This window comes from Chiloscyllium plagiosum, unplaced genomic scaffold (assembly GCF_037043375.1).
Source record: "Chiloscyllium plagiosum isolate Xiang-an unplaced genomic scaffold, Cpla_swu_hap1 HiC_scaffold_9, whole genome shotgun sequence".
NCBI lineage: Eukaryota > Metazoa > Chordata > Chondrichthyes > Orectolobiformes > Hemiscylliidae > Chiloscyllium > Chiloscyllium plagiosum.
In genome coordinates, this window is record NW_028270147.1 from 48,429,246 (window position 1) to 48,454,645 (window position 25,400).

Sequence of the window (25,400 nt, forward strand, 5' to 3'; positions counted from 1 at the left end):
ATTGATGAACAAGGACCCATTAACGTGTGATTACATATTTTCCCATGAAAACTTGACTTGTTTACAATTAACGTGGAAACTTATCTTGCTGACTCAGGTTGACCTGTGGTAACACCAATCTTCCATCAATGTGATTATTTCTTAACTGCCATCCGAAGTTCCCTGACAGGACATTCTGTTGACTTAAATGGCCAAAAATAATAATTATGAAGAGTCTCTATGCAACTTGGCATGATCAGCAAAACAACTAGCAAAGCCTGCATGTAAGATTTGTTTTTGAAAACTTTTTAATATACATTTGATGTGCTTGAGCCATTTGAAGTGAAGATTGAAATTTATTTGTAAGGAGTAGCTTTATTGAAGACACACATTCTTCATTGAATGGCTTTCGTTACTGCATTTATGTTCTTCTAATTGGAGAGCATTTCAGGAATATACTCAGTTGAGGCAGATCATATTTTGTAGAACCTATTTTTCTTACTGGGTTGGGAATGTTTTTCAGCTAAAAAAGATTTTTTTAACTCTGAAAAGTTGTTAATTTTTCAGTTTTGATTGTTATGAGGAATTTTTTTTTTGTCAAGTACTCATCACAACATATAAATGGTAAAATACTTTCATTTTAAGTAATCTTTTTATATTAGGATTATTTTATTCTAATTTCTGTGCTGCTATATTTGTTTCCACTGCCTCTCTCAAGGAACTATCCACAACTTACTGTTTCTTATCCACATGCTGTCCCTCAATGACATAGTAATGAAAATAGTTTCAGTTTCCAAATATAACATGAAACATCACATCAGGATCTGATGGAATCGCCCAATTGATCATAAGTGAATATTATTAGATTTTGACTGTGAAAGGAGAAAGCACCTTTTTAGAGTGGAATTGAACTGCACACATATTCTTTGTGTGGTCGAGGGTAAATTTTTAAGTATTAAAATAAATGCTGATGGCACTCAACTCTACCACCAATTCTCATGACCTTTTCACTGTCAAAAGTGTCAGACTGCTTATCTGACAATAAGGTCTGGTGATGTAGAAATAACTTTCAACTAAATATTGAGAAAACTGAGCCATTGCTTTTGCAACCCACGATAAACTTCATTATCCTGAAAATCAACTGAAATAGAATCAGATTTTTCAAAAGCATTTGTCATATTTTCCCATGAAATGAACTTCTGATCACTTTTCTGCACCTTCATTATGATCACCTTTTCCCACTTCTGTAATGTTGCATGATTCTGCCCCTGCTTCAGCATATTCGCTGTTGAAATCTTGATCCGTGTATTTGTTATCATTAGACTTGATTACTCCTGTTTGGCCACCCAGGTTCCGTCCTCCATAAACTTAAGATCAGCTAAAACTCTGTTATCCTAATGTGCACCGAGTCCTTCCACCCATCATCACTCCAGTCGTAAAGTTCTTCTTGTTTCTAGAAACTTATATGAGTTCATCCCTGTTTATTTATGTAATCTCCTTGAGCACCAGAATCTTCCAAGACACAGGAACTTTGTTAAGTTTGGTCTTCTAAGAGATCTCTTATTTTAATTGCTTCACATTTGGAGAACATGCCTTCATCTGCCAAGGCCCAAATTCTAACATTCAATCCTGAAACTTCTCAAGCTCAGTATATCATTTTCCTGCATAATGTCATTCCCGCGTGACTGCTTGAAGTTGGTGTACTGGTTCATATTCAAGAACTCCCCGTCCAACCTAAATGAGTATGTCACTATCATCATAGACTTCATCAGTAAGTGTGTAGAGGACCACGTGCCAAAGAAGCCAATCCAAGTGTTCTCCAACCTGTAACTATGGATGAACTGGGAGATCCACTTCGTATTGAAGTCCAGGTCTGATGCGTTCAAGTTGGCTGACCCTGATCCATACAGGAAATCTGGGTACGATTTTTGCAAAGCCATCAGGACACCCAGAGACCATACCAGATTAAACCAGATTAGTCCCGGGCTAACCACAGAAACATGCCAACTGTGGCAAGGCTGTGAAGTTGAATAGAATCACTGATGACTTCCCTTTTGAGCTCAATGTATTCTATGCTCATTTTAAACAGGAGGTCAGTGACATAATGTCACCTGTCCCAACTGCTTCAGATGCACTCATACCCACAGTCACAGCCACAGACTTCAGATTGGTCTTCTTGAGAGTGAACCCACAGAAGGCGACCGACCTGGATGGAGTACCAGGCTGTGCACTCAGTTTCTGCACAGATCAGCTGGCGGGAGTATTCACAGACATCTTTAATTTCTCCTTACTCTGTGAGTTTCACACTTGCTTCAAGAAGATCACTATCATCCCCAGTGCCAAAGAAAAATCAGGCAACATGCCTTAATGTCTACTGCCTGGTTGCTCTGAAATCAGTTATTACAAAGCACTTAGAAGTTAGTGATGACACATATCAATTCCAGCCTCCCAAATTGCCTTGATCCTCTACAATTCTCCTACCATCACAATAGGTCCACGAAGGACACTATCTCCTTGGTCCTACGTTAATCCCTGGAACATATAGATAACAAGGCTACCTACGTCAGAGTCCTATTTATGGACTTTAACTTCGCCTTTGACACCATTATTCCAATCAAACACATCTCTAAACTCTGACACCTCGGACCCTGCTCCCCATTCTGCAGTTGGATCCTCGACTTCCTGACCACAGACTGCAATCAGTAGGATAGGTGATAACACCACTCCACAATAATCCTCAAAACTGTACTCCTTATACACTCTCGGCTGTGTGGTCAAATTCAGCTCTAACTCCATTTACGCATTTGCTAATGATACCATTGTTGTGGGTTGAATCTCAGTCGATGATGAAATAGATTATAGGAAAGAGATAAAGAGCTTTCCCTCAATGTCAGTAAAGCAAAGGAGTTGGTCATCAACTTTAGGAAGCGGGATGGAGGACACGTCTCTGTCTGTATCGATGGTGCTGAGGTGGAGATAGCCGAGACCTTCAGGTTCGATAAATATCAACAACGTGTCCTGGTGCAGCCATGACATGCTACAGTCAAGAAAGTACACCAATTCCTCTACTTTTTCAAAGCTAAGGAAATTTGGCATGTCCACTATGAGTCTTAGGAATTTTTACAGATACATCATAAAAAGTATCCCAACCGGATGCATCACAATTCAGTCTGGCAACTGCTGTGCCCAAGATCGCAAGAAATTAGAGCTGTGAATGCAATGCAGTCCATCATAGAAACCAACCTTCCTTCCAGTGACTCTATCATGGTGGCTCAGTAGTTAGCACTGCTGCTTCACAGCGACATGGACCGGCTTCGATTCCAGCCTCTGAACAACTGTTGGTGTAGAGTTTGCACATTCTCGTTGTGTCTGCGTGGGTTTCCTCTGGGTGCTCTGGTTTCCTCCCACAGTCCAAAGATATGCAGGTTAGGTTTATCATGACCAAAGTGCTCGGGGATATAGAATATAGAACATAGATCAATACAGTGCAGATCAGGCCCTTTTGCCCTTGATATTGCGCCGACCTGTGAACTAATCTAAGCTTGTCACCCTATACTATCCCATCGTTATCCATGTGCTTATCCAAGGATTGTTTAAATCTCTGTAATGTGGCTGAGTTAACTACATTGGCAGGCAGGGCATTCCACGCCCTTACCACTCTCTGAGAAAAGAATCTACCTCTGGCATCTGTCTTAAATCTATCGCCCTTCAATTTGTAGTTATGCTCCCTCATACAAGCTGACATCATCATCCTAGGAAAAAGACTTTCACTGTCTACCTTGTCTAATCCTCTGATCATCTTGTATGTCTCTATCAAATCCTACCTTAGCCTTCTTCTTTCTAATGAGAACAGACCCAAGTCTCTCAGCCTTTCCTCATAAGACCTTCCCTCCAGACCAGGCAACATCCTGGTAAATCTCCTCTGCACCTTTTTCCAAAGCTTCCACATCCTTCTTGTAATGGGGCGGTCAGAACTGTACACAATATTCCAATTGGAGCCGCACTAGCGTTTTGTATAGTTGCAGCATGACATCACAGCTCTGGAACTCAATCCTTCTACCAATAAAACCTAACACACTGTATGCCTTCTTAACAGCACTATCAACCTGGGTGGCAACTTTCAGTGATCTAGGTACATGGACTCCAAGATCCCTCTGCACATCCACACTACGAAGAATCTTTCTGTTGACCCAGTATTCTGCCTTCCTGTTATTCTTCCCATAGCGAATCATCTCACATTTATCTGCATTGACCTTCATTTGCCACCTCTCAGCCCAATTCTGCAGTTTATCCAAGTCCCCCCTGCAACCTGTTACATCCTTCCACACTGTCCACTACTCCATCGACTTTAGCGTCATCTGCAAACTTACTAACCATCCACCTATGCCTGCGTCTAAGTCATTCTCATATAAATGACAAACAGTGGTGGTCCCAAAACAGGTCCTTGTGGTACACCACTAGTAATCGGACTCCAGGCTAAATATTTTCCAACAACCACCACTCACTGCCTTCTTACAGAAAGCCAGTTTCTAATCCAAACTGCTAAATTACCCTCAATCCCATGCCTCTGCATTTCTCCAACAGCCTTCCATGTGGAATGTTGTCAAAGGCTTTATTGAAGTCCATGTACACCATGTCAACTGCCGTATCCTCATCCACATGCTTGGTCACCTTCTCAAAAAAGTCAATGAGGTTTGTGAGACACGACCTACCCTTGATGAAACCATGTTGACTATCTGAAATTAAATTGTTGCTTGCTGGATGATTATAAATCCAATCTCTTATAATCCTTTCCAAAATCTTCCCTACAACAGATGGTAAGGCTCACTGGTCTATAATTACCTGGGTCATCTCTACTGCCCTTTTTGAACAAGGGCACAACATTTGAAATCCTCCAGTCCTCTAGTACTAAACCTGTAGACAATGACGAATCCAAGATCAAAGCCAAAAGCTCCGCCATCTCCTCCCTAGTTTCCCAGAGTATCCTCGGATAAATCCCATCCGGCCCAGGGACCTGTCGTCTTTCACTTCTTCTGGAATTGATAACACCTCTTCCTTACTAACCTCGATCCTTTCTAGTCTAATATCTCGTATCTCCTTCTTCTCCTCTACAATATTCTCCTTTTCCTGAGTGAAAACTGATGAGAAGTATTTGTTTAGCACCTCTCTGATCTCCACAGGGTCCACACACAACTTCCCACTTCTGTCTTTGACTGGCCCTATTCCTACCCTAGTCATCCTTTTATTCCTTACATACCTGTAGAAAGCTTTCTCCTCCTTTATCCTATCTATCCTTTATCCTAAAGGCTGCTCATGTTGTCTCTTTGCTCTTTTTTTTGTAAATATATTTATTAGCAAAATGTTTTCACTTTGCAAACATATAAAATTATTGAAAAATACAATCAATAACAAATATCAGTATAATAAAAAGAAATAACCCACAAATTACAATACAACTACTGTCTGCTTACCTACCCTATAATACAAAACAAACCCTAACACTGTGCAAAGCAGCACCAATAAATAAGTAAATTACTAGTAGATCAAAAAAAACCCCCAAAAAACAAAATACAGAACAGCTATGCTCAGCGCAGAGCTCCCAAACAAAGGATTGGGAGCATTGTATATATGCCCATATTAATTCAGGAGACCCCCTCCAGGGCCCACGGCTTGACAAATGCCCTAGTTAAGATAACTGACAAATCTATATCCAAATAACTCAAGTAGGGCTGCCATGTCTTATAAAAATGGTCTGCTGTGTGGTGCACCATGTTTGTAAAAAACAAAGTCCAAGGGAATGTGCTCTATAATTAACTTCTGCCATCCCAGCAAGCCTGGCGGGTTGTCTGACACCAAGTTCATCAGAATATTCTTCCGTGCACAGTATGCAAGAATATTAAATAATTTCTTCCCATGCCCGTCTAAAGATAGTAAATTTGGTAGACCTAAGAGGAGAGATATGGGCCTACTTTGACTTCAGTCCTCAATACCCTCCCTATCTCTCCCGCCACAGCGCTCCAATAAACACGGAGCCTGTGGCATGTCTAGAAGCATTGTGTAAGAGTACCTACACTTATTTTACATTTGGGGCAAACAAAAGATGTCCCTTTTTTAAACTTTGCCAGATGGTTTGGTGCCAGATGAGCCCTTTGCAGGACTTTTAACTGGTTAGCGCATGTCCTGTTTCAGATTGAGATCTTTCGAGCATTCTCCCATATGTTCTCCCATCATTCAGAAGAGATCACCACTCCGAGCTCTTGCTCCCAGACCTCACATAACCGGCTAATATCCTGCCACCCAGCAGGCAATAGAGGGTGCGAACTGAAAGAATGCTTCTGGAATGTACCAACAGCCTCTCTGTATCAGGCGTATAGGGCTTAGTGAGAAGCGTAGTCTTCTTCTGGATGAAATCCCTAACCTGAAAAAAACGGAAAAGATCTCTGCTGGGCAACCGTATTTGCGGCTCAGTTGCTCAAAAGACATCATAACCTCCCCTTAAAACAAGTCTCCCAAACTAGAAACTCCTCTCGCTGCCCATAGTTTGAATCCTGAGCCCATCATCCCTGGTCAGAACCCTGGCATGCCAACTATAGGCGTAAGTGGTGAAGTCTTGGATAAGCAATCCTCACTCTGACGCATCGCCCTCCATGCCTCGACTGTACTGACAATGGGGTTCCGGCAGTGGTCCATAACTGTCCTCATCTTATCCATGAACAACAGGTTAATAAGAGGGCACTTTGCCTGGGAGGCCTCAATATCCAGCCATATTGAGTTTGGATTGTTACCTACCCAATCACAGACAAAGGAAAGCAGGGAACTCAATTGATACCACCTGATGTCTGGGAAATCAACTCCTCCCTCTCCTTGAGGCAACTGCAATTTAGTAAGTTTGATGAGTGACCGTCCACGATGCCAGACAAAGGAACCAAATTATCCCATAAGCTTCCATAGCGTTGACCTGGGAAACATTATAGGGAGTATATGCATGGGATAAAGCAAATGAGGAAGAACATTCATCTTAATGAGAGAAATTCGGCCCAGCCCTGAAATTGGAAAAACCTCCCATCTCTGAAGATCTCGCCTAATATTGTCGAGCAAGTGAGCAAAGTTGGTCCGAAATAACAGATCAAACTCGGGGGTAATAAAAATGCCTAGGTATTGGAACCTTGCCCGTGACCATTTAAAAGGGAACATAGAGCCACCTTCAACTTCTGGCACATCCTTAAGGTTCCCCAAAGGCATAGCCTCCGATTTTGCAAAGTTAATCTTCTATCCTGAAATAGCCCCAAATGTATTGATACATTGTATCAAATGGGGTACGGAGGTCATCGGGTTCGATTAAAAACAGAAGGACATCATCAGCATACAGTGTAATCTTGTGTGCCCTTAATCCCACTTCCAGAGCGGTTATGTGGACGCTCTGATGAATGGTCTCTGTCAGCGGTTGTATCACCAACGTAAACAACAATGGTGAGAGAGGACAGCCTTGTCGACTACCCCTACCAATCCTAAAAATTCCAGACTTCACCCCATTGGTGATGATCGCAGCCAGAGGGTGGCGATATAAAACCTCCACCCACCTAGCAAAGATCCCATCCAACTCAAACTGTTCTAAGACATAAAAAAGATATGGCCATTCTACATAGTCAAATGCTTTCTCTGCATCTAAGGAAATCACCAACCCCTGAATCGATCATTGCTGACAAACTTGGACCATATTCAGCAACTTTCTAATATTATTAGAGGACCTATGGCTCCTTGTAAAGCCTGTCTGGTCCTCTTTAACAATGTGGGGCAACACCTTTTCCAATCTCAGTGCCAGGATCTTGGACAGAATCTTGAAATCTGAATTTAATAGAGAGATGGGCCTGTATGAGGCACAATCCTCAGAAAACATCTGTTTCTTAAGAATTAAGGAAATATTAGCTTCTCTCAAAGATGGTGGTAGGCTTTCATGCATATAGGAGTGATTGTACATCTCCAACATCGGCCCTGACAGAATCCCTATAAACTCCTTATAAAACTCACCCAGGAGACCATCAAGGCCAGGCGCTTTCCCACTCTGAAGTTGCCTAACTGCCTCCTGTATTTCCTGAACTGTCAAGGGGGCATTAAGGAGAGAGGCCTGTTCTAAGGTTACCCCTGAGAGGTCCAGGTTCTTAAAGGTCTCCATTTCAACCCTCCTGACCTCGCAACCTTCAGATCGATACAATTCAGAGTAAAAGCTCCGAAAAGCCTCATTAGTGTTTTTAGCTTCATATGCAAGGACCCCAGCACTGTCCCTGATTGTAGTAATGGATTGGGGAGCACGCTTTTTCCTAGTCAGATGTGCTAAATACTTCCCTGGCCTGTCCCCATATTCGAACAGCCTTTGTCTAGCAAAAGCAAGTTGTTTCTTTGTGTTTTGTGTCAGTAAATTCAACGCAGCTTGGAGGGCCGTGATCCGCTGTAGCTTAGTCACCGAAGACCGCGCAAAATGTGCTGCCTCGGCGGCTTTCAACCGCTTCTCAAGTAGACGCTGCTGTTCCTCCTCCTGTCGTTTCCAGCTAGCCGAATAGGAAGTAGCTAATCCCCTAGCAAAGGCCTTAGCAGTCTCCCATAGCATAGACGGACTACTAGCTGTGCCTGAGTTGATAGTCAAGAATTCCTGAAACTCCTTCAAAAAGTATTCCACAAACTTGGAATCCTTAAGGAGAAAAGGGTCCAAATGCCAGTGCCACAAACCTAGCCCTTCATTCTTGGCCTTAACCTCCAAATATACCGCCGTGTGATTGGAGATAGCTGTATTCCCAATTTTACAACTCTCAATCGAATCCAGAAGGGCCGAGGGAGCTAGAAAGAGGTCAATTCTCGTGTGACGTTTATGTGGGTTTGAAGAAAAGGTGAAGTCCCTGCCGGTAAGGTGAAGACATCTCCAAATATCCACCAGCCCCAACTTCTCACATAAGTCAACCACCTGCTTGGCCTGTGAAGAAATAGTTGGGGGTCCACAAGACAATTAAAATCCACCTCCCCAATGATAATGTGCCATGTTCGAAAAGCACTCAACTTAGAGAAAGTACTAATCAAAGATTTGAGGGGATGCGCCAGAAGACAGTAGATATTTAGAATGCCATATTCCTCCCCACGTATCAGGGCTTTAAGTATCACAAACCTGCCCATCTTTCACCTGCTCTAATAATGTGAACGGAAGATTTTTCTGGATAAGTACCACCACTTCCCTACTTTTAGTAGTAAAGGATGAAAAGAATACCCGGTCATAACACCCTTGTAGTAATTTAAGGTGTTCCCCTTCATCAAGATGGATTTCCTGCAACAAAGCGATATCAACCAGAGACTTTGATAGCCAGAGACTTTTTCCCAGGCAGAAATTGTTAATACGAGGGGTCTTAGTTTTAAGCTGTTTGGCGGAAACTAGAGGGGATGTCAGAGGCAGGTTCTTTACGCAGAGAGTTGTGAGAGCGTGGAATGCATTGCCAACAGCAGTTGTGGAAGCGAGGTCACTGGGGATATTTGAGAGACTGCTGGACGTGCAGATGGTCACAGAAATTTGAGGGTTCATACATTAGGTTTACTTTACATGAGGATCAATGGTCAGCACAACATTGTGGGCTGAAGGGCCTGTTCTGTGCTGTACTGTTCTATGTTATATGTTCAACCCTTTCCCTCTTAAGGCTAGAAAGCACTTTGTTCCTTTTAACAGGTGAATAGCTTTCCTTAATATTCCAGGTGCACCATTTAATAAGACACTTAGCCATATCCCCTTTCAGAGACCCTTGAACCCCTCGGGGGAGAACCCTGCTTACAAAGCGCTGAGCACAAGTAAATAAAGATTTATAGGGTCGAAGAACTATATATACAAAAACTATTCTATCATAACTATAAACAACTATTACTACCAAAAAACTATAAAGAAAACCAACTATAAAACCTTGAATGGAAGACTCTTCCCCCTGCCCATAGGGGGCAGTCACCCTACCCATCCTCTCCTTCACAGCTCCTTCAAACCTGGACTGTGCCCCAGCCTTAGACCAGAAAATAAAGGAGATAATCCTTAAATCAATGGAAAAAAGACAAAGTCATGATGAGCACTCCACCCATCCCAGGCTTCATGTCACCCCTACTTGTGACTAAAAGAGAAATAGAACAAACAAAAAACAAAAGGGGAGAGACAACAAAGAACATCCACAAAATCTCCCATCAGAAAATCCAGTTATTTTAAAAAAAAAGGAACAACTTATTCCAAGGATTTTCCCCCCTTTCCAAAATAAGAAATTATAAGGGAGAAAGAAAGGAATACAAAAAAGGGAAAGCATGGGGAAAGAAGGAAAAGAAAACAAACATTAACCATATTCTTCAGGCCAATCCATCTATTTAAAAATGTCTACGAAGTTTTCAGCTTTATCCGATGAGTCAAATGTATAAACTGAGTCCTCGTGGCTGCGGGGTATCTCATGGAGTACTGAATGCCCAGATTCCTCGGCCTCTTTTTAACTTCATCGAAGGACTTCCTCTTTTGAATTAAAGCTGCAAAGAATCCTGGAAAAACATGATTTTTGACCCCTTGTACAGCAGTCCCTGCGGATCATTTCCCAGGAATCTGGAAGCTTCTATGATGTTTTACTTGTCCTTATATGAGTGGAAGTACACTAGGACTGGGCAGGGGCACTGCACTAGCACTGTAACTCGATAGGCCCTTTCAATCTGCAGCCTGCTGGACTCGATGTGAAGGCCCTAAAACTTCGGCAGCCAGCTTTCAAAGAAACTGACTGGCTGCTCACCTTACTCACCTTCAGGGAGCCCGACAATTCGGAGATTTATCCTCCGACTTCGACTTCAATTTTCAAGGTCGTCAATATGGTTTCGCAAGGCCCGCACCTCTTGCTCCAGCACCTGGATCCGACTGGATGAGGACTCCATCGCAGTTTCCGAGGCCTTAGTTCGACCCTCCACCTCCTCCAGCCACTCCTCGAGGCCCTGGATCTCCTGCTCATGCTTCTGCAGCATGGATGCAATAGGTTGGACCTGGGCATGAATCTCCCCACGGATCTCCTCAATTGTAGCCCCAACTCTCAAGTTAAGTCTCTCCATCACCGCAGCCAATGCCTGTGAGTCTGTCAGGTTCCCGGGAGGTTCAGGAAAGGCCGCTGCTGCAGTCTCTGGTGTGGTGGGTGCTGCAGGGGAGTGTCTTCCCTGCTGCTGTTTGCTTGCTCCTTTTCCCTTTGGCATCCTTCCCACTCCCAAATATTAACAAATATGTGTTCTGTAAGGTTTTAAACTAATAATTCCACAACATAAGTTGGCCAGGGATGGCAAAAAACACCAGTATGCCTCGGCTGTTAGTCAGAGCTGTCCACACCAGTCCTACAGAATCGTCGCCATCTTGCTGAGTCCCTCTTTGCTCTTCTTAGCTCTCTCTTTAAATCTTTCCTAGCTAATCTGTAACACTCCATCGCCTCATCTGAGCCATCTTGTCTCATCGTCACATAAACCTTCTACTTGCGCTTAACAAGAGATGCAATTTCTATAGTCAACCACGGTTCCCATAGCTTATCGCTTCCTCCCTGCCTGACAGGGACGTACGTATCAAGGACACACAATATGTGTTCCTTAAACCAGCTCCACATTTCCAATGTCCCCATCCCCTGCATTTTGCTACCCCATTCTGTGCATCCTTAGTCTTGCTTAATCGCATTATAATTGCCTTTGCCCCATTGATAACTCTTGCCTTGTGGCAATGTACCTATCCCTTTCCATTGCTAAACTAAATGTAACTGAATTATTGTCACTATCTCCAAAGAACTCACCTGCAACTAAATTAAACACCTGGCCTGGTTCATTACCAAGCATCAGATCCAGTGTGGCCTCCCTTCTTGTCAGCCCTTCAACATACTGTGTCAGGAAACCCTCCTGCGCACATTGGACAAAAACTGATCCATCCGACGTACTAGAGTTATAGCATTTCCAGTCAATGTTGAGGAAGTTAAAGCTCCCCATAATGACTACCCTGTTCCTTTCACTCCTACCCAGAATCATTTTGCCAATCCTATCCTCCACCTCCCTGGAACTCTGCGGAGGCCTATAAAAAAAACTCCCAGCAGTGTGACCACTCCTGTCCTGTTTCTAACCTCAGCCCATACTACCTCGTAGACGAGTCCTCGTCAAAAGTTCTTTCAGCCATCATTAAATGTCCTTGACCAACAAAGCCACACCGCCCCCTCTTTTACCACCTTGCCTGATCTTAATGAAAGATCTAAACCCTGGAACCTGCAACATCCATTCCTGACCCTGCTCCTGACCATGTCTCTGAAATGGCCACAACATCCATGCTGCAAGCTCACCTTCCTTATTTCGGATACTTCTGGCGTTGAAGTAGACACATTTCAATCCAGCTTGCTGTCTGCCAGCATATTCCTGTGACTGTGAAATCCTGTCCTTGCCCTCCCTATTCTCATCCTCTTGCACACTGTAACTACACTTCCGGTTCCCATTCCCCTGCTGAGCTAGTTTAAACCCACCCGAATAGCACCAGCAAATTTCCCACCTAGGATATTAGTGCCCCTCTGGTTAAAGTGAAGACCGTCCTGTTTGTAGATGCCCCACCTTCCCCAGAATGACTCCCAATTATCCAAGTACCTGAAACTCTCCCTCCTGCACCATCCCTTCAACCACATCTTCAGCTGATATCTCTTCCTATTCCTTGCCTCACTATCACGTGGCACGGGTAACAAACCAGAGATAACAACCCTGTCCGTAGGTCAGGGTGGGTTATTCTTCGGAGGGCAGTGTGGACTTGTTGGGATTGTTTGATTCTAAACTTCCTGCTGACTTGTGAAAACAGCCAAATTAATCAACGACCCCGTTATGCTCTCTTCCACCCTCCTCTATAGGGCAGAAGATACAAAAGTTTGAAAACAAGTCCAACAGATTCAAGAACCGCTTCTACCCTGCTCTTATCAGAATGATCAACAAATCTCTCCTATTACAGTTGATCTTTCTCTGCATCTTCTCTATAGCTGTAATACTCTATTCTTCATTCTGCTTGATGATCCTGATATACTTATGTAAGGTATCATTCGTCTAGATAGCACACAGAACAATACTGTGTCTGGTACATGTCACAAATCAAAATCACTCTAAAACTTACCTCCTTAACCAAGGTAACCAACGTGATGAAATGAAATGACCACATTTGAAATTGATGCAGCAGCTAAATGTGGAATCAAGGAACCTTAGTAAAATAAAAGTCAATAGAAATTGGGGGAAACTGTTACACTGGCTGGAATACTAAATGTCAGGGAAGGTGGTTTACCTCACCGCAGGAGGTCCTTATAATAATGTCCTAGGTCCAACCATGTTCAGTTGCTACATTAAAAGCCTTCCATCCACCATAAGGTCAAAATTGGGAATGCTGTCTGATGATTGAATAGTGCTTTAGCCATGGTTGCCAACCATCTAGATTGGCCTGTAACCTCTATGAATTAAATCTCCACAACCACTGCTATATGCATTTCTCAAGGAAAGCTATAGGGACATTTAAAAAGATTATGCATTTCTTTTATCATTTACTTGGATCTTCCTTTATGCAAGATATTAAGATGTTGAAAAATGGACAAAACAAGCTGTTTGGCTGATGATTAAACAATATTCAATTGGATAATGAGTCCTTTGGAAAGGTAGCATACTACAAGGATGGATCGATTAGCTGACTGTTTGCTGGAACCCGGGGCAAGTCATATGATGAAACCTTCAAAAATACATTTAATATAAATTGGCAATCCTTGTTACAACCACAGGGCAAGAGTTATAGCTGGGGAAAGGCAGCTATGATACGATTACCCAAGATTTAGGATGCGTAGGATGTGGAAGGAAACTATAGGGGATGGGCACAATGGAAATGTGGAGCTTGTTCAAGGAACAGCTACTGCTTGTCCTTGATAAGTATATTCCTGTCAGGCAGGGAGGAAGTGGTCGAGTGAAGTAACCATGGTTTACTAAAGAAGTTGAATTTCTTGTCAAGAGGAAGAAGAAGGCTTACAGTAAAGATGAGACATAAAGGTCAGTTTGGGTGCTTGAGAATTACAAGTTAGCCAGGAAGGACCTGAAGAGACAGCTAAGAAAAGCCAGGAGGGGACATGAGAAGTCATTGAGAGGTAGGATCAAGGAAAACCCTCAAGCTTTCTGTAGGTATGTCAGGAATAGACAATGACTAGAGTAAGATTAGGGCCAATTAAGGACAGTAGTGGGAAGTAGTGTGTGGAGTCCGAGGAGATAGCAGCAATGCTAAATGAAAATTTTTCATCAGTATTCACACTGGAAAAAAACAATGTTGATGAGGAGAATACTGAGATACAGACTATTAGACTAGACTGGATTGAGGTTCATAATGAGGAGATGTTAGCAATTCTGAAGTGTGAAAATAGATAGGTCCCCTGGGCCAGATGGGATTTATCCTAAGATTCTCTGGGAAGGTAGGGAGGAGGATGCAGAGCCTTTGGCTTTGATCTTTTATGTCGTCATTGTCTACAGGAATAGTGCCAGCAGACTGGAGGATAGCAAATATTGTCCCCTTGTTCAAGATTGGAAGTAGAGATAACCTGAGTAATTATAGACCAGTGAGCCTTACTTAGGTTGTGGCTAAAGTGATGGAAAAGGTTATAAGAGATAAGTTTTATGATCCTCCAGAAAGGAATAAGTTGATTAAGGATAGTCAACATGGTTTTGTGAAGGGTAGGTCATGTCTCACAAACCTTATTGAGTTTTTTGAGAAGGTGACCAAACAGGTGGATGAGAGTAAAGCAATTGATGTGGTGTATATGGATTTAAGTAAGGCGTTTGATGAGGTTCCCCATGGTAGGCTATTGCACAAAATACGGAGGCGTGGGATTGAGGGTGATTTAGCAGTTTGGATCAGAAATTAGCTAGCTGAAAGAAGACAGAGGGTGATGGTTCATGGGAAATGTTCATCTTGGAGTAAAGTTATTAGTGGTGGACTGCAGATCTGTTTCAGGCCCACTGCTGTTTTGTCATTTTTACAAATAACCTAGATGAGGACGTGGAAGTATAGATCAGTAAATTTGCAGATGATGTTAAGGTCAGTGGATTTGTGGACAGTGTGAAAAAGTGTTACAGAGGGACATAGATAAGTTGCAGAGTTGGGCTGAGAGGTGGAAAATGGAGTTTAATGCGGAAAAGTGTGAGGTGATTCACTTTGGAATGAGCAACAGGAATAAAGAGTACTGGGCGAATGATAAGATTCTTTGTAGTGTGGATGAGCAGAGAGATTTCTGTGTGCATGGACATAGATCCCTGAAAGTTGCCACCCAGGTTGATGGGGTTAAGATGTTTTATGGTGTGTTAGCTTTTATTGGTAGAGGAATTGAATTTTGAAGCCATGAGGTTATGTTGCAGTATTACAAAACTCTGGTGTGACTGCATTTGGAGTATTCCGTACAGTTCTGGTCACCGCATTATAGGAAGGATGTGGAAGCATTGGAAAGGGTGTAGAGGAGATTTACCAAGATATTGCCTGGTATGGAGGGAAGGTCTTACGAGGAAAGGCTGAGGTGCTTGAGGCTGTTTTCGTTAGAGAGAAGGTTGAGAGGTGACTTAATGGAGACATACAAGATGATCAGAGGATTAATAGGGTAGATAGTGCGAGCCTTTTTCCTCAGCTGGTGATGGCTAGCATGAGGGGACATAGCTTTAAATTGAGGGGTGATAGATGTAGGACAGATGTCAGAGGTAGGTTCTTTAATCAGAGAGTAGTAAGGGCATGGAATGCCCTGCCTGCAGCAGTAGTAGACCTGAAGGGCTTTTGCCCGAAACATCGATCTTCCTGCTCCTCGGATGCTGCCTGACCTGTGCTTATCCAGCACCACTCTAATCTTGACTGCTGACTTTAAGGGCATTTAAATGGTCATTGGATAAACATGGATGATAATGTGGGTTAGACAGGCTTCAAATTGGTATCATAGGTCGATGCGACATCAAAGGTCAAAGGGCCTGTACTGTGCTGTAATGCTCTCTAACTCCTCATAATGAAGCAGTCCATGCTTGCATGCAGCATAATCTGGATAGCATTCAGACTTGGACTGATAATTGATAAATGCTACACAAGTGCTAGGCAATGACAGTCTCCAACAGGAAGGAATCTGAGCATCTCCCCTTGATGTACACCAGCATTCCCATACCTAAAGTCCCCACCATCAACATCTTAGGAGTTACCAGAAACTTAACTGGACAAGCCATATTAATATTATGGTTACTACAGCAGATCAGAGGTTGGTATTCTGCGTAAAAAAATTTATGTGACTCCTCAAATCCTGTCCACTTCTCTACAGAAATAGCCATTTCATAGTACAGACTTGAGTATTGCTGAAAACGTACCTATGTCAAAGCTTTTCATTGCACTCATTAGGACAAGTTGCAACAAAGATCTATGTAACATGCAAAGCAGTATTTTATACCTTGTACGGAAAGAGTGCTGACTGGCAAGTCAACTCTGATCCGTAGAGGCATGCCTTGATGAATGCACCAGTTAGATGATGACTGGCAGTTAACTGACAAGCCTTGTTTTTGCCTTTTATGTTGGTATTTTTTGAGAATTGTCGAATGAGTGCAAGATGAAAGACTTTGACAAATTGTATATTTTATCAGCATAACTCAGTTATCTACAAAATAACTGAGTAATGCTGAGGGGTGGCGTGGTGGCTCAGTGGTTGGCACTGCTGCCTCACAGCGTTCAGGACCCGGGTACGATTCCAGCCTTGGGTCACTGTCTGTGTGGAGTTTGCACGTTCTCCCCATGTCTGCATGGGTTTCCTCTGGATGCTCCGGTTTCCTCCTAAAATCCAAAGATGTGCATGTTAGGTGATTGGCCATGTTAAATTGTCCAAGGTGTTAGGTGCATTAGTCAGGGGTAAATGAAGGGGAATGGTCTGGGTGGGTTATTCTTCGGAGGGTTGGTGTGGACTTGTTGGGCCGACGGGCCTGTTTCCATACTGTAGGGAATCTAATCTAATCTAATCTAACACTCAGCAGTTTGATTCACTTGCTGGTATTAATGGAAACTCATGTGACTTAGCCTTATCCAGAACAAATGAATTCACTTGATCAGTACGCAATCCTCCACTTTAAACATTCATCCCCTCCACCACTGACATACAGTGATAGCAGTATGCGCTATCTACAAGATACACTGCATTAACTCACCAATACTCATTTGACAGGACAAATCCTTGACCTCCACCACCTTTAAGATCGAGGGTAGCAGACACATTCAAGAACACCAACCTGTTAGTTCCCTTCCACATCATATGCTGTCCTGACTTGCAACCACTCGCTGGTCTTACAACTAGAGTTGAATGAAATTCAGGAACTCCATCTCAACAGCATTGTTGGTGCACCTACACCAGATGGACTACAACAAGGTGATTCAAACCACCTTCTAGCGTGCAATAAATACTGATCTTGTCAGCTGTCCCATACTTATGAATGAATTGAAGAAAAACATTCAGGCAATTGCCCTAATATTTCAGTTTTGTGGCTGAATGTCAGAGTTACATTGTGCCTATTTGATGTGCTTGAGGGTGCATTACAATGTTAAGTGCGTTACAAACAAATTTTTGTTTTATTAACAAAGTCAGAACAATAAGTGTTCTTTTTTTACAGGAAACCTAGGTCGTGTTGACTACATCTCAGAATTTGAATATGATCTGTTTATCAGACCAGATACATGCAATCCTCGTTTTAGAGTGTGGTTTGACTTTACTGTGGAAAATATGAAGGAATATCAGGTAAGTATGTAATTGTTAAATCCTCATTCAGTATTACTGTTCTGTTCTTGGTTCAAAACATTCAATCAATGCTACAGTAAATCTGTTTTAGAAGATAAGCAGCAGTTGAAATTATTAAGATTTTCAGAATGTTTTTCTTGAGTTTTTCAGAGGTGACTAATCTGTACAGTTGATTTGAGTTTTAGTGTACTGTTATGTTGCTCACTATTATTGAACAGTGACAGATCTGATCTCTCTTACAGTTCCCAGAAGTTAAAATAATTGCGCTTTTAGACACAAACTACTGCTGATGTATTTCACAAATCACATCATGTGGGCTGATATATTGTTTCCTGATGCCTGACTATGATGCATTATTAAGTGATGTGGCATTCTAGATATGCATTATCATAGAAACACAGTTCATAACTTTATAATAGAACAATCTAACAAAAGTTTTGTCTGAGGGTTACAATTCTAAAGAATTGTAATGTCCATTTATGCTAATTCTTTTTGTGTTTGGTTGAGTTCACACTGTAGCATTGAGACAGTAATAATAATGAAAATTAATAGCTCATGATGTGTTGGAGAATCTTCTACTTTTTTTTAATATTGTGCTTTAATCAAATCTGCATGAGTCAAACCACTAAAGATAAGAGGGCACATCCGCGTGGTGCCAACAGCTACATCAGTCCCTGACTTGGTGCTTGACTGTATTTTGCAGGCAGCTGTTTGTCCACCTATTGAAAAATTAACTCAATGTATTGGGGGGGGTGGTGGTGGAAATTAAGTTGTCACATACCTTTAGCTGCATTGTACAAAACCAGCCTACCTGTCCCGAGCCCATGTGAAAAGGGAGCCAGCGACATGACCAGGTAGTTGTTTGAAAATGTTGCAAATGATTCTCATTCAACATGGAGTTTTTTTTGTTGTTATGTAACTTATTTTTCTAATCACACTGTTCAGGAGTGTTATTACACATCTCTGGAGCAGGTGGGACTTGAACCCGGACCTTTAGGTCCAAAGATAGGGACACTACCATTGTGCCACAAGAGGGCCCCATTAAGAATGGATAAGAGCATGATCCAAAATTATGAGCAGCTGATAGCAATTGGAATGTGCCTTTAAGTTTCTCATTTGTATAAAAAAATGAAAATGAATATTCACATTTGGTGAATTTATATAAAAATAATTTCCCACCACTGTGATTAAGTTATCACCTTCTCCAACCCAACTTGATTTAGCTCCCTCGCTTATTGTCCCTGTCTTTTTCACTACTTGTTTTTATTGTTATGCCTGGTAGTCACTGCTTGTAATTTGTTGTTTGTTAATTGGGTGATTTGGTAGTGGGTCTTTCAAAATAAAAAATGTTTCTCAATGAGTTGTGTACATGTCATTATTCTGTTTGCCTCTCTTCCACAGTTACATTCATACCCAGGTGTTCTCAGTGATGGTGCAAGCAATGTTCACTAGCACCCTTGAAGACTTGAGAGCTGTGGGTGGTGGGGGGGGGGGAAGGAGTGCATTCTCTCTGCCTCTAATACCATTTTGATTTATTTGCATCCCCTGTATACCCCACCTTTTTCTTATTTCTTATTTTTGTGACTTGCTCTTTGTTTAATTCGTAGACTAAGTGATTTGGTGGTGGCCTTTCAAAATAAAATTAGTTTCTCAGTGGTTTTGTAACCCAGTGGTGTGTGCCTAGCTCTGGGCCAGAAGGAATGATTCATGTCCCATCCCACCATGTCTGAATTGGTGATTAAAATAAAAAAAAATTCCCAGGAAAGGAGGACGCATTCTTTAGAAGAATAGAATATTCTACATTTTGTAATTGGTTGTAGAATATTAATAAAGAATTGAGGCAGACAAACTGGCTCCTCTTCCTACTTTACAGGATGGATATTTACTAGTTTAACACAGTGGCAGAGGACTTGGAGTCATAGAGATGTACAGCATGAAAACAGACCCTTTGGTCCAACCTGTCCATGTTGACCAGATATCCCAACCCAATCTAGTCCCAACTGCCAGCACCCGAACCATGTCCCACCAAACCCTTCCTATTCATATACCCATCCAAATGCCTCTTAAATGTTACAATAGTACCAGCCTCCACCACTTCCTCTGGCAGCTCATTCCATACACATACCACCCTCTGTGTGAAAAGGTTCCCCGATAGGTCTCTTTCATATCTTTCCCCTCTCACCCTAAACCTATGCCCTCTAGTTCTGGACTCCCTGACCTCAGGGAAAAGACTGTCTATTTACCCTATCTATGCCCCTCATAATTTTGTAAACCTCTAAGGTCACCCCTCAGCCCCTGACGCTCCAGGGAAAACAGCCCCAGCCTGTTCAGCCTCTCCCTATAGCTCAAATCCTCCAACCCTGGCAACATCCTTGTAAATCTTTTCTGAACCCTTTCAAGCTTCACAACATCTTTCCGATAGGAAGGAGACCAGAATTGCATGCAATATTCAAACAGTGGCCTAACCAATGTCCTGTATTGCAGCAACATGACCTCCCAACTCCTGTACTCAATACTCTGACCAATAAAGGAAAGTATACCAAACGCCTTCGTCACTTTCCTATCTACCTGCGACTCCACTTTCAAGGAGCTATGCACCTGCACTCCAAGGTCTCTTTGTTCAGCAACACTCCCGAGGACCTTACCATTAAGTGTATAAGTCCTGCTAAGATTTGCTTTTCCAAAATTCAGCACCTCGCATTTATCCGAATTAAACTCCATCTGCCACTTCTCAGCCCATTGGCCCATCTGGTCTAGATCCTGTTGTAATCTGAGGTAACCCTCTTCGCTGTCCACTACACCTCCGATTTTGGTGTCATCTGCAAACTTACTAACTGTACCTCTTGTGCTCGCATCCAAATGATTTATGTAAATGACAAAAAGTAGAGGACCCAGCACCAATCCTTGTGGCACTGCACTGGTCATAGGCCTCCAGTCTGAAAAACAACCCTCCACCACCACCCTCTGTCTTCTACCTTTTGAGCCAGTTCTATATCCAATGGCTAGTTCTCCCTATATTCCGTGAGATATAACCTTGCTAATCAGTCTCCCATGGGGAACCTTGTCAAATGCCTTACTGAAGTTCATATAGATCACATCTACCACTCTGCCCTCATCAATCCTCTTTGTTACATCCTCAAAAAACTCAATCAAGTTTGTGAGAGATTATTTTCCACACACAAAATCATGTTGACTATCCCTAATCAGTCTTTGCCTTTCCAAATACATGTACATCCTGTCCCTCAGGATTGCCCCCAACAACCGAGGTCAGGCTCACTGGTCTATAGTTCCCTGGCTTGTCCTTACCACTCTTCTTAAACAGTGACACCACGTTAGCCAACCTCCAGTCTTCCGGTACCTCATCTGTGACTATCGATGATACAAATATCTCAGCAAGAGGCCCTCCAATCACTTCTCTAGCTTTCCACAGAGTTCTAGGGTACACCTGATCAGGTCCTGGGGATTTATCCACTTTTGTGCGTTTCAAGATGGCCAGCACTTCCTCCTCTGTAATATGGACATTTTGCAAGATGTCGCCATCTATTTCCCTACAGTCTAGTTCTTCCATATCCTTTTCCACAGTAAATACAGATGCAAAATGCTCATTTACTATCTCCCCCATTTTCTGCAGCTCCACACAAAGGCCGCCTTGCTGATCTTTGAGGGGCACTATTCTTTCCCTAGTTGCCCTTTTGTCCTTAATGTATTTATAAAAGCTCTTTGGATTCTCCTTAATTCTATTTGCCAAAGCTATCTCATGTCTCCTTTTTGCCCTCCTGATTTCCCTCTTAAGTATACTCTTACTTCCTTTATACTCATCGAAGGATTCACTCGATCTATCCTGTCGATACCTTACATATGCTTCCTTCTTTTTCTTCACCAAACCCTCAATTTCTTTAGTCATCCAGCATTCCCTATACCTACCAGCCTTTCCTTTCACCCTAACAGGAATATATTTTCTCTGAATTCTCGTTATCTCATTTCTGAAGACTTCCCATTTTCCAGCCGTCCCTTTACCTGTGAACATCTGCCCCCAATCAGCGTTTGAAAGTTTTTGCCTAATACCGTCAGAATTGGCCTTTCTCCAATTTAGAACTTCAACTTTTAGATCTGGTCTATCCTTTTCCATCACTATTTTAAATCTAATAGAATTATGGTCGCTGGCCCCAAAGTGCACCCCCAGTATCACTTCAGTCACGTGCCCTGCCTTATTTCCCAAGAGTAGGTCAAGTTTTGCACCTTCTCTAGTGGGTACATCCACATACTGAATCAGAAAATTGTCTTGTACACACTTAACAACTTCCTCTCCATCTAACCCGTTAACACGATGGCAGTCGCAGTTTATGTTTGGAAAGTTAAAATTCCCTACCGTAACCACCCTATTATTCTTTCAGATAGCTGAGATCTCCTTACAAGTTTGTTTCTCAATTTCCCTCTGACTATTCGGGGGTCTTTAATACAATTCCATTAAGGTGATCATCCCTTTCTTATTTCTCAGTTCCACCTAAATAACTTCCCTGGATGTATTTCCGAAATATCCTCCCTCAGCACAGCTGTAATGCTATCTCTTACCAAAAATGCCACCCCCTCCTCTCTTGCCTCCCTTTCTATCCTTCCTATCCTTCCTGTAGCATTTGTATCCTGGAACATTAAGCTGCCAGTCCTGCTCATCCCTGAGCCATGTTTCTGTAATTGCTATGATATGCCAGTCCCATCTTCCTAACCATGCCCTGAGTTCGTCTGCCTTCCCCGTGAGGCCCTTTGCATTGAAATAAATGCAGTTTAATTTATTAGTCTTACCCTGTCCCTGCCTGCCCTGACTGTTTGCCTCGCTTCTATTCTCAACTGCACCAGTTTCAGATTGATCTCTTTCCTCACTATCTCCCTGGGTCCAAACACCCTCACCTTACTAGTTTAAATCCTCTCAAGCAGCTCTACCAAATCTCCCTGCCAGTATATTAATCCCCTTCTTGTACAGGTCACTTCTACCCCAAAAGAGATTCCAATGATCCAAAAACGTGAATCCTTCCCCCATACACCAGCTCCTCAGCCATGCATTCATCTGCTCTGTTCTCCTATTCCTGCTCTCACTAGCTCGTAGCACCTGAGAGCAGGAATAGGAGTAATCCAGATATTACTACTCCCGAGGACCTCCTTTTTAAATTTCTGCCTAACTCTCTGTAATCTCCCTTCAGAATCTCAACCTTTTCCCTTCCTATGTCGTTGGTTCCAATGTGGACATTGACCTTTTGCTGGCCCCTTTCCCCTGTGAGAACATTCTGCACCTTCTCTGAGATATCCTTGATCCTGGCATCAGGGAAGCAACACACCATTCTGCTTTTTCATTGCTGGCCACAGAAACGTCTGTCTGTACCTCGGACTAGAGAATCCCTTACACAATTGATCTCTTGGAACCCGACGTACCCCTTGTTGCATTAGAGTCAGTCTCCCTACCAGAAACTTGGCTGTTTGTGCTACATTCCCCTGAGAATCCACCCCCCCCCCTACATTTTCCAAAACAGCATACCTGTTTGAAATGGGTATATCCACAAAAGTCTCCTGCATTAGCTGCCTACCTCTCTTACCTTTCCTGGAGTTAACCCATCTATGTGATTGTATCTGAGACTTTCCCCCCTTCCTATAACTGCCACCCATCACATACTGTTGCTGATGCAAATTCCTCATTGCTTCTAACTGTCTCTCCAACCGATCCATTTGGTCTGATAAGAATCGCAGCGAGCAGCATTTATGGCAGACATAATCTGCAGTAACCCTTAAACTCTCTTTAAACTCCCACATCTGACAAGAAGTACATATCACTGCAAAGGCCATTTTTGCTCCTTCACAATCTACAAACCCAGAAAACAACACCGTCTTATTCCTCTACAAACACTGCCCCAGGTTAAATTAATAGTTATAGCTTACATTTTAAGTTTAATCAAGAGACATCTCTCCAAAAACATATAATCAAGAAAGAACCTACTCTACTCACTACTGCAGATTCTCTGTAGGCCACACTTAAAACAATGATTCATTTATCTGATTCTGTGCTGTGAACTTCGCCCAACAGTTCCTCCAAGATCAGTTGTGAATTTCACTGTTTGATAATTTTCGCAGATGTACTCTGATGTCCAGCACGAATTCAGAATCAAAGGCAGTAACTGTGCAGGCTCTTGCTCTCTCGCTCTCTCACACTCTCTTTCTCTCACACTCTCTCTTTCTCTCACACTCTCTCTCTCTCTCTCTCTCTCACACTCTCTCTCTCTCTCTCTCACACACACACTCTCTCACACTCTCTCTCTCTCCTGCAATGACCTCATCATATGCTTCCTTTGTCTGTTCTCCCTTTTAAAACTGGTGTTGTTTTGACTTTTTTTCCCTGAAGTTCCAAAACAATGCAACAGCATATGAACAGTAATTGCTGCTCCTGCAATTTGAGGAAATCACCTCCAGCACTTAAAATACCTCAAAAAGGAGCAGCTGTTACAGCCAGAAATTTTTCCCATCCTCCATCTTGGATTATCACCATGTACCGTTGTAAGTGTTCTGCTGGCCGAAATTTTTAATTACTTGATATCAATGGACCTAAAAGTATTGGACGAAGTTTGAGGTATTTTTCTGTGACATGTAGGTATAGCAATTAGATACCATTTTACCTTGTCCCTACAGTGATAAATAGCAAGGATAAATAGACCATAGTAGACAAGCTCATGGAAAAATTGAATAGGCATGAGACGTGGAATTCCAACAAAACTTCTAATCAACAAAAGAGAATTCGCAAATGATGAATTTTGGAATATGTGAAAATTTGTGTATTATAGTTCTGGAAAACTGCTACAGTCAGCCCCTTCAGCAATGATGTATGCGAGAGAAATCATGCAATATTTGATGAGAGATTGACTAAGGCACTGACTGATCAATCAAACTGCAAGCTGTAAAAAGCTCTGAAATGTATAGCTCTACAAATTATTTGCAGTGTTTAGGGGAAATAATTTGTACCAGAATTACCGTCTGTATTTTGTGATAATCCTCGAAGTAAGTCTTAGTTGCTCAATTTTTTTTTGCCCACTTTAATGTATTACACACAAGCAGCAAAGGTTTTATCAAGGATGATGTTTTGGCAAGAATTTGGAGACTGTCATGAAAGCGTTGGCTTTTATTTCTGGCAAAAGTGAAGACCGCAGATGTTGGAAATCAAAGTCAAGAGTGTGGTGCTGGAAAAGCACAGCAGATCAGGTAGCATCCAAGGAGCAGGAGATTTGATGTTTTGGGCAAGGGCTTTTGCCCAAAACATAGATTATCCTGCTCCTTGGATGCTGCCTGACCTACTGTGCTTTCCCAGTGCCACATTCTCTTGATTTTTATTTCTGGTGATCTAGTTGATTACATTTGTAAGAAGTAGAAAGGGCAGGGAAAGTGATAGGAAATTATGTGAAAAAGCCCATGGTTGTTAAGGATGAATTACAATTGCAGTGTGCAGTACAAGACAATGAACAAAAACAGAATTTGCTGGAGAAACTCAGCAGGTCTGGGAGCTTCTGTAGAGAGAATGAGGCATGAGGAGCAGTGCACACGCATGTAATTTTGTGATTCAGAGCTAGACAGGATAAGAGTTTCTGATGA

At 42.4% G+C, this 25,400-nt stretch overlaps 1 protein-coding gene across 1 annotated transcript in view; it reads left to right on the forward strand.

Annotated features, from left to right (window-relative positions):
* Positions 1-25,400, forward strand: part of agbl4 (AGBL carboxypeptidase 4) — an 854,548-nt gene that overhangs the window by 72,052 nt on the left and 757,096 nt on the right. Inside the window, exon 3 of the mRNA XM_043699224.2 lies at positions 17,653-17,777. Within this exon, the coding sequence (XP_043555159.1) occupies positions 17,653-17,777 (125 nt within the window). The remainder of the gene's footprint in view (positions 1-17,652; positions 17,778-25,400) is intronic.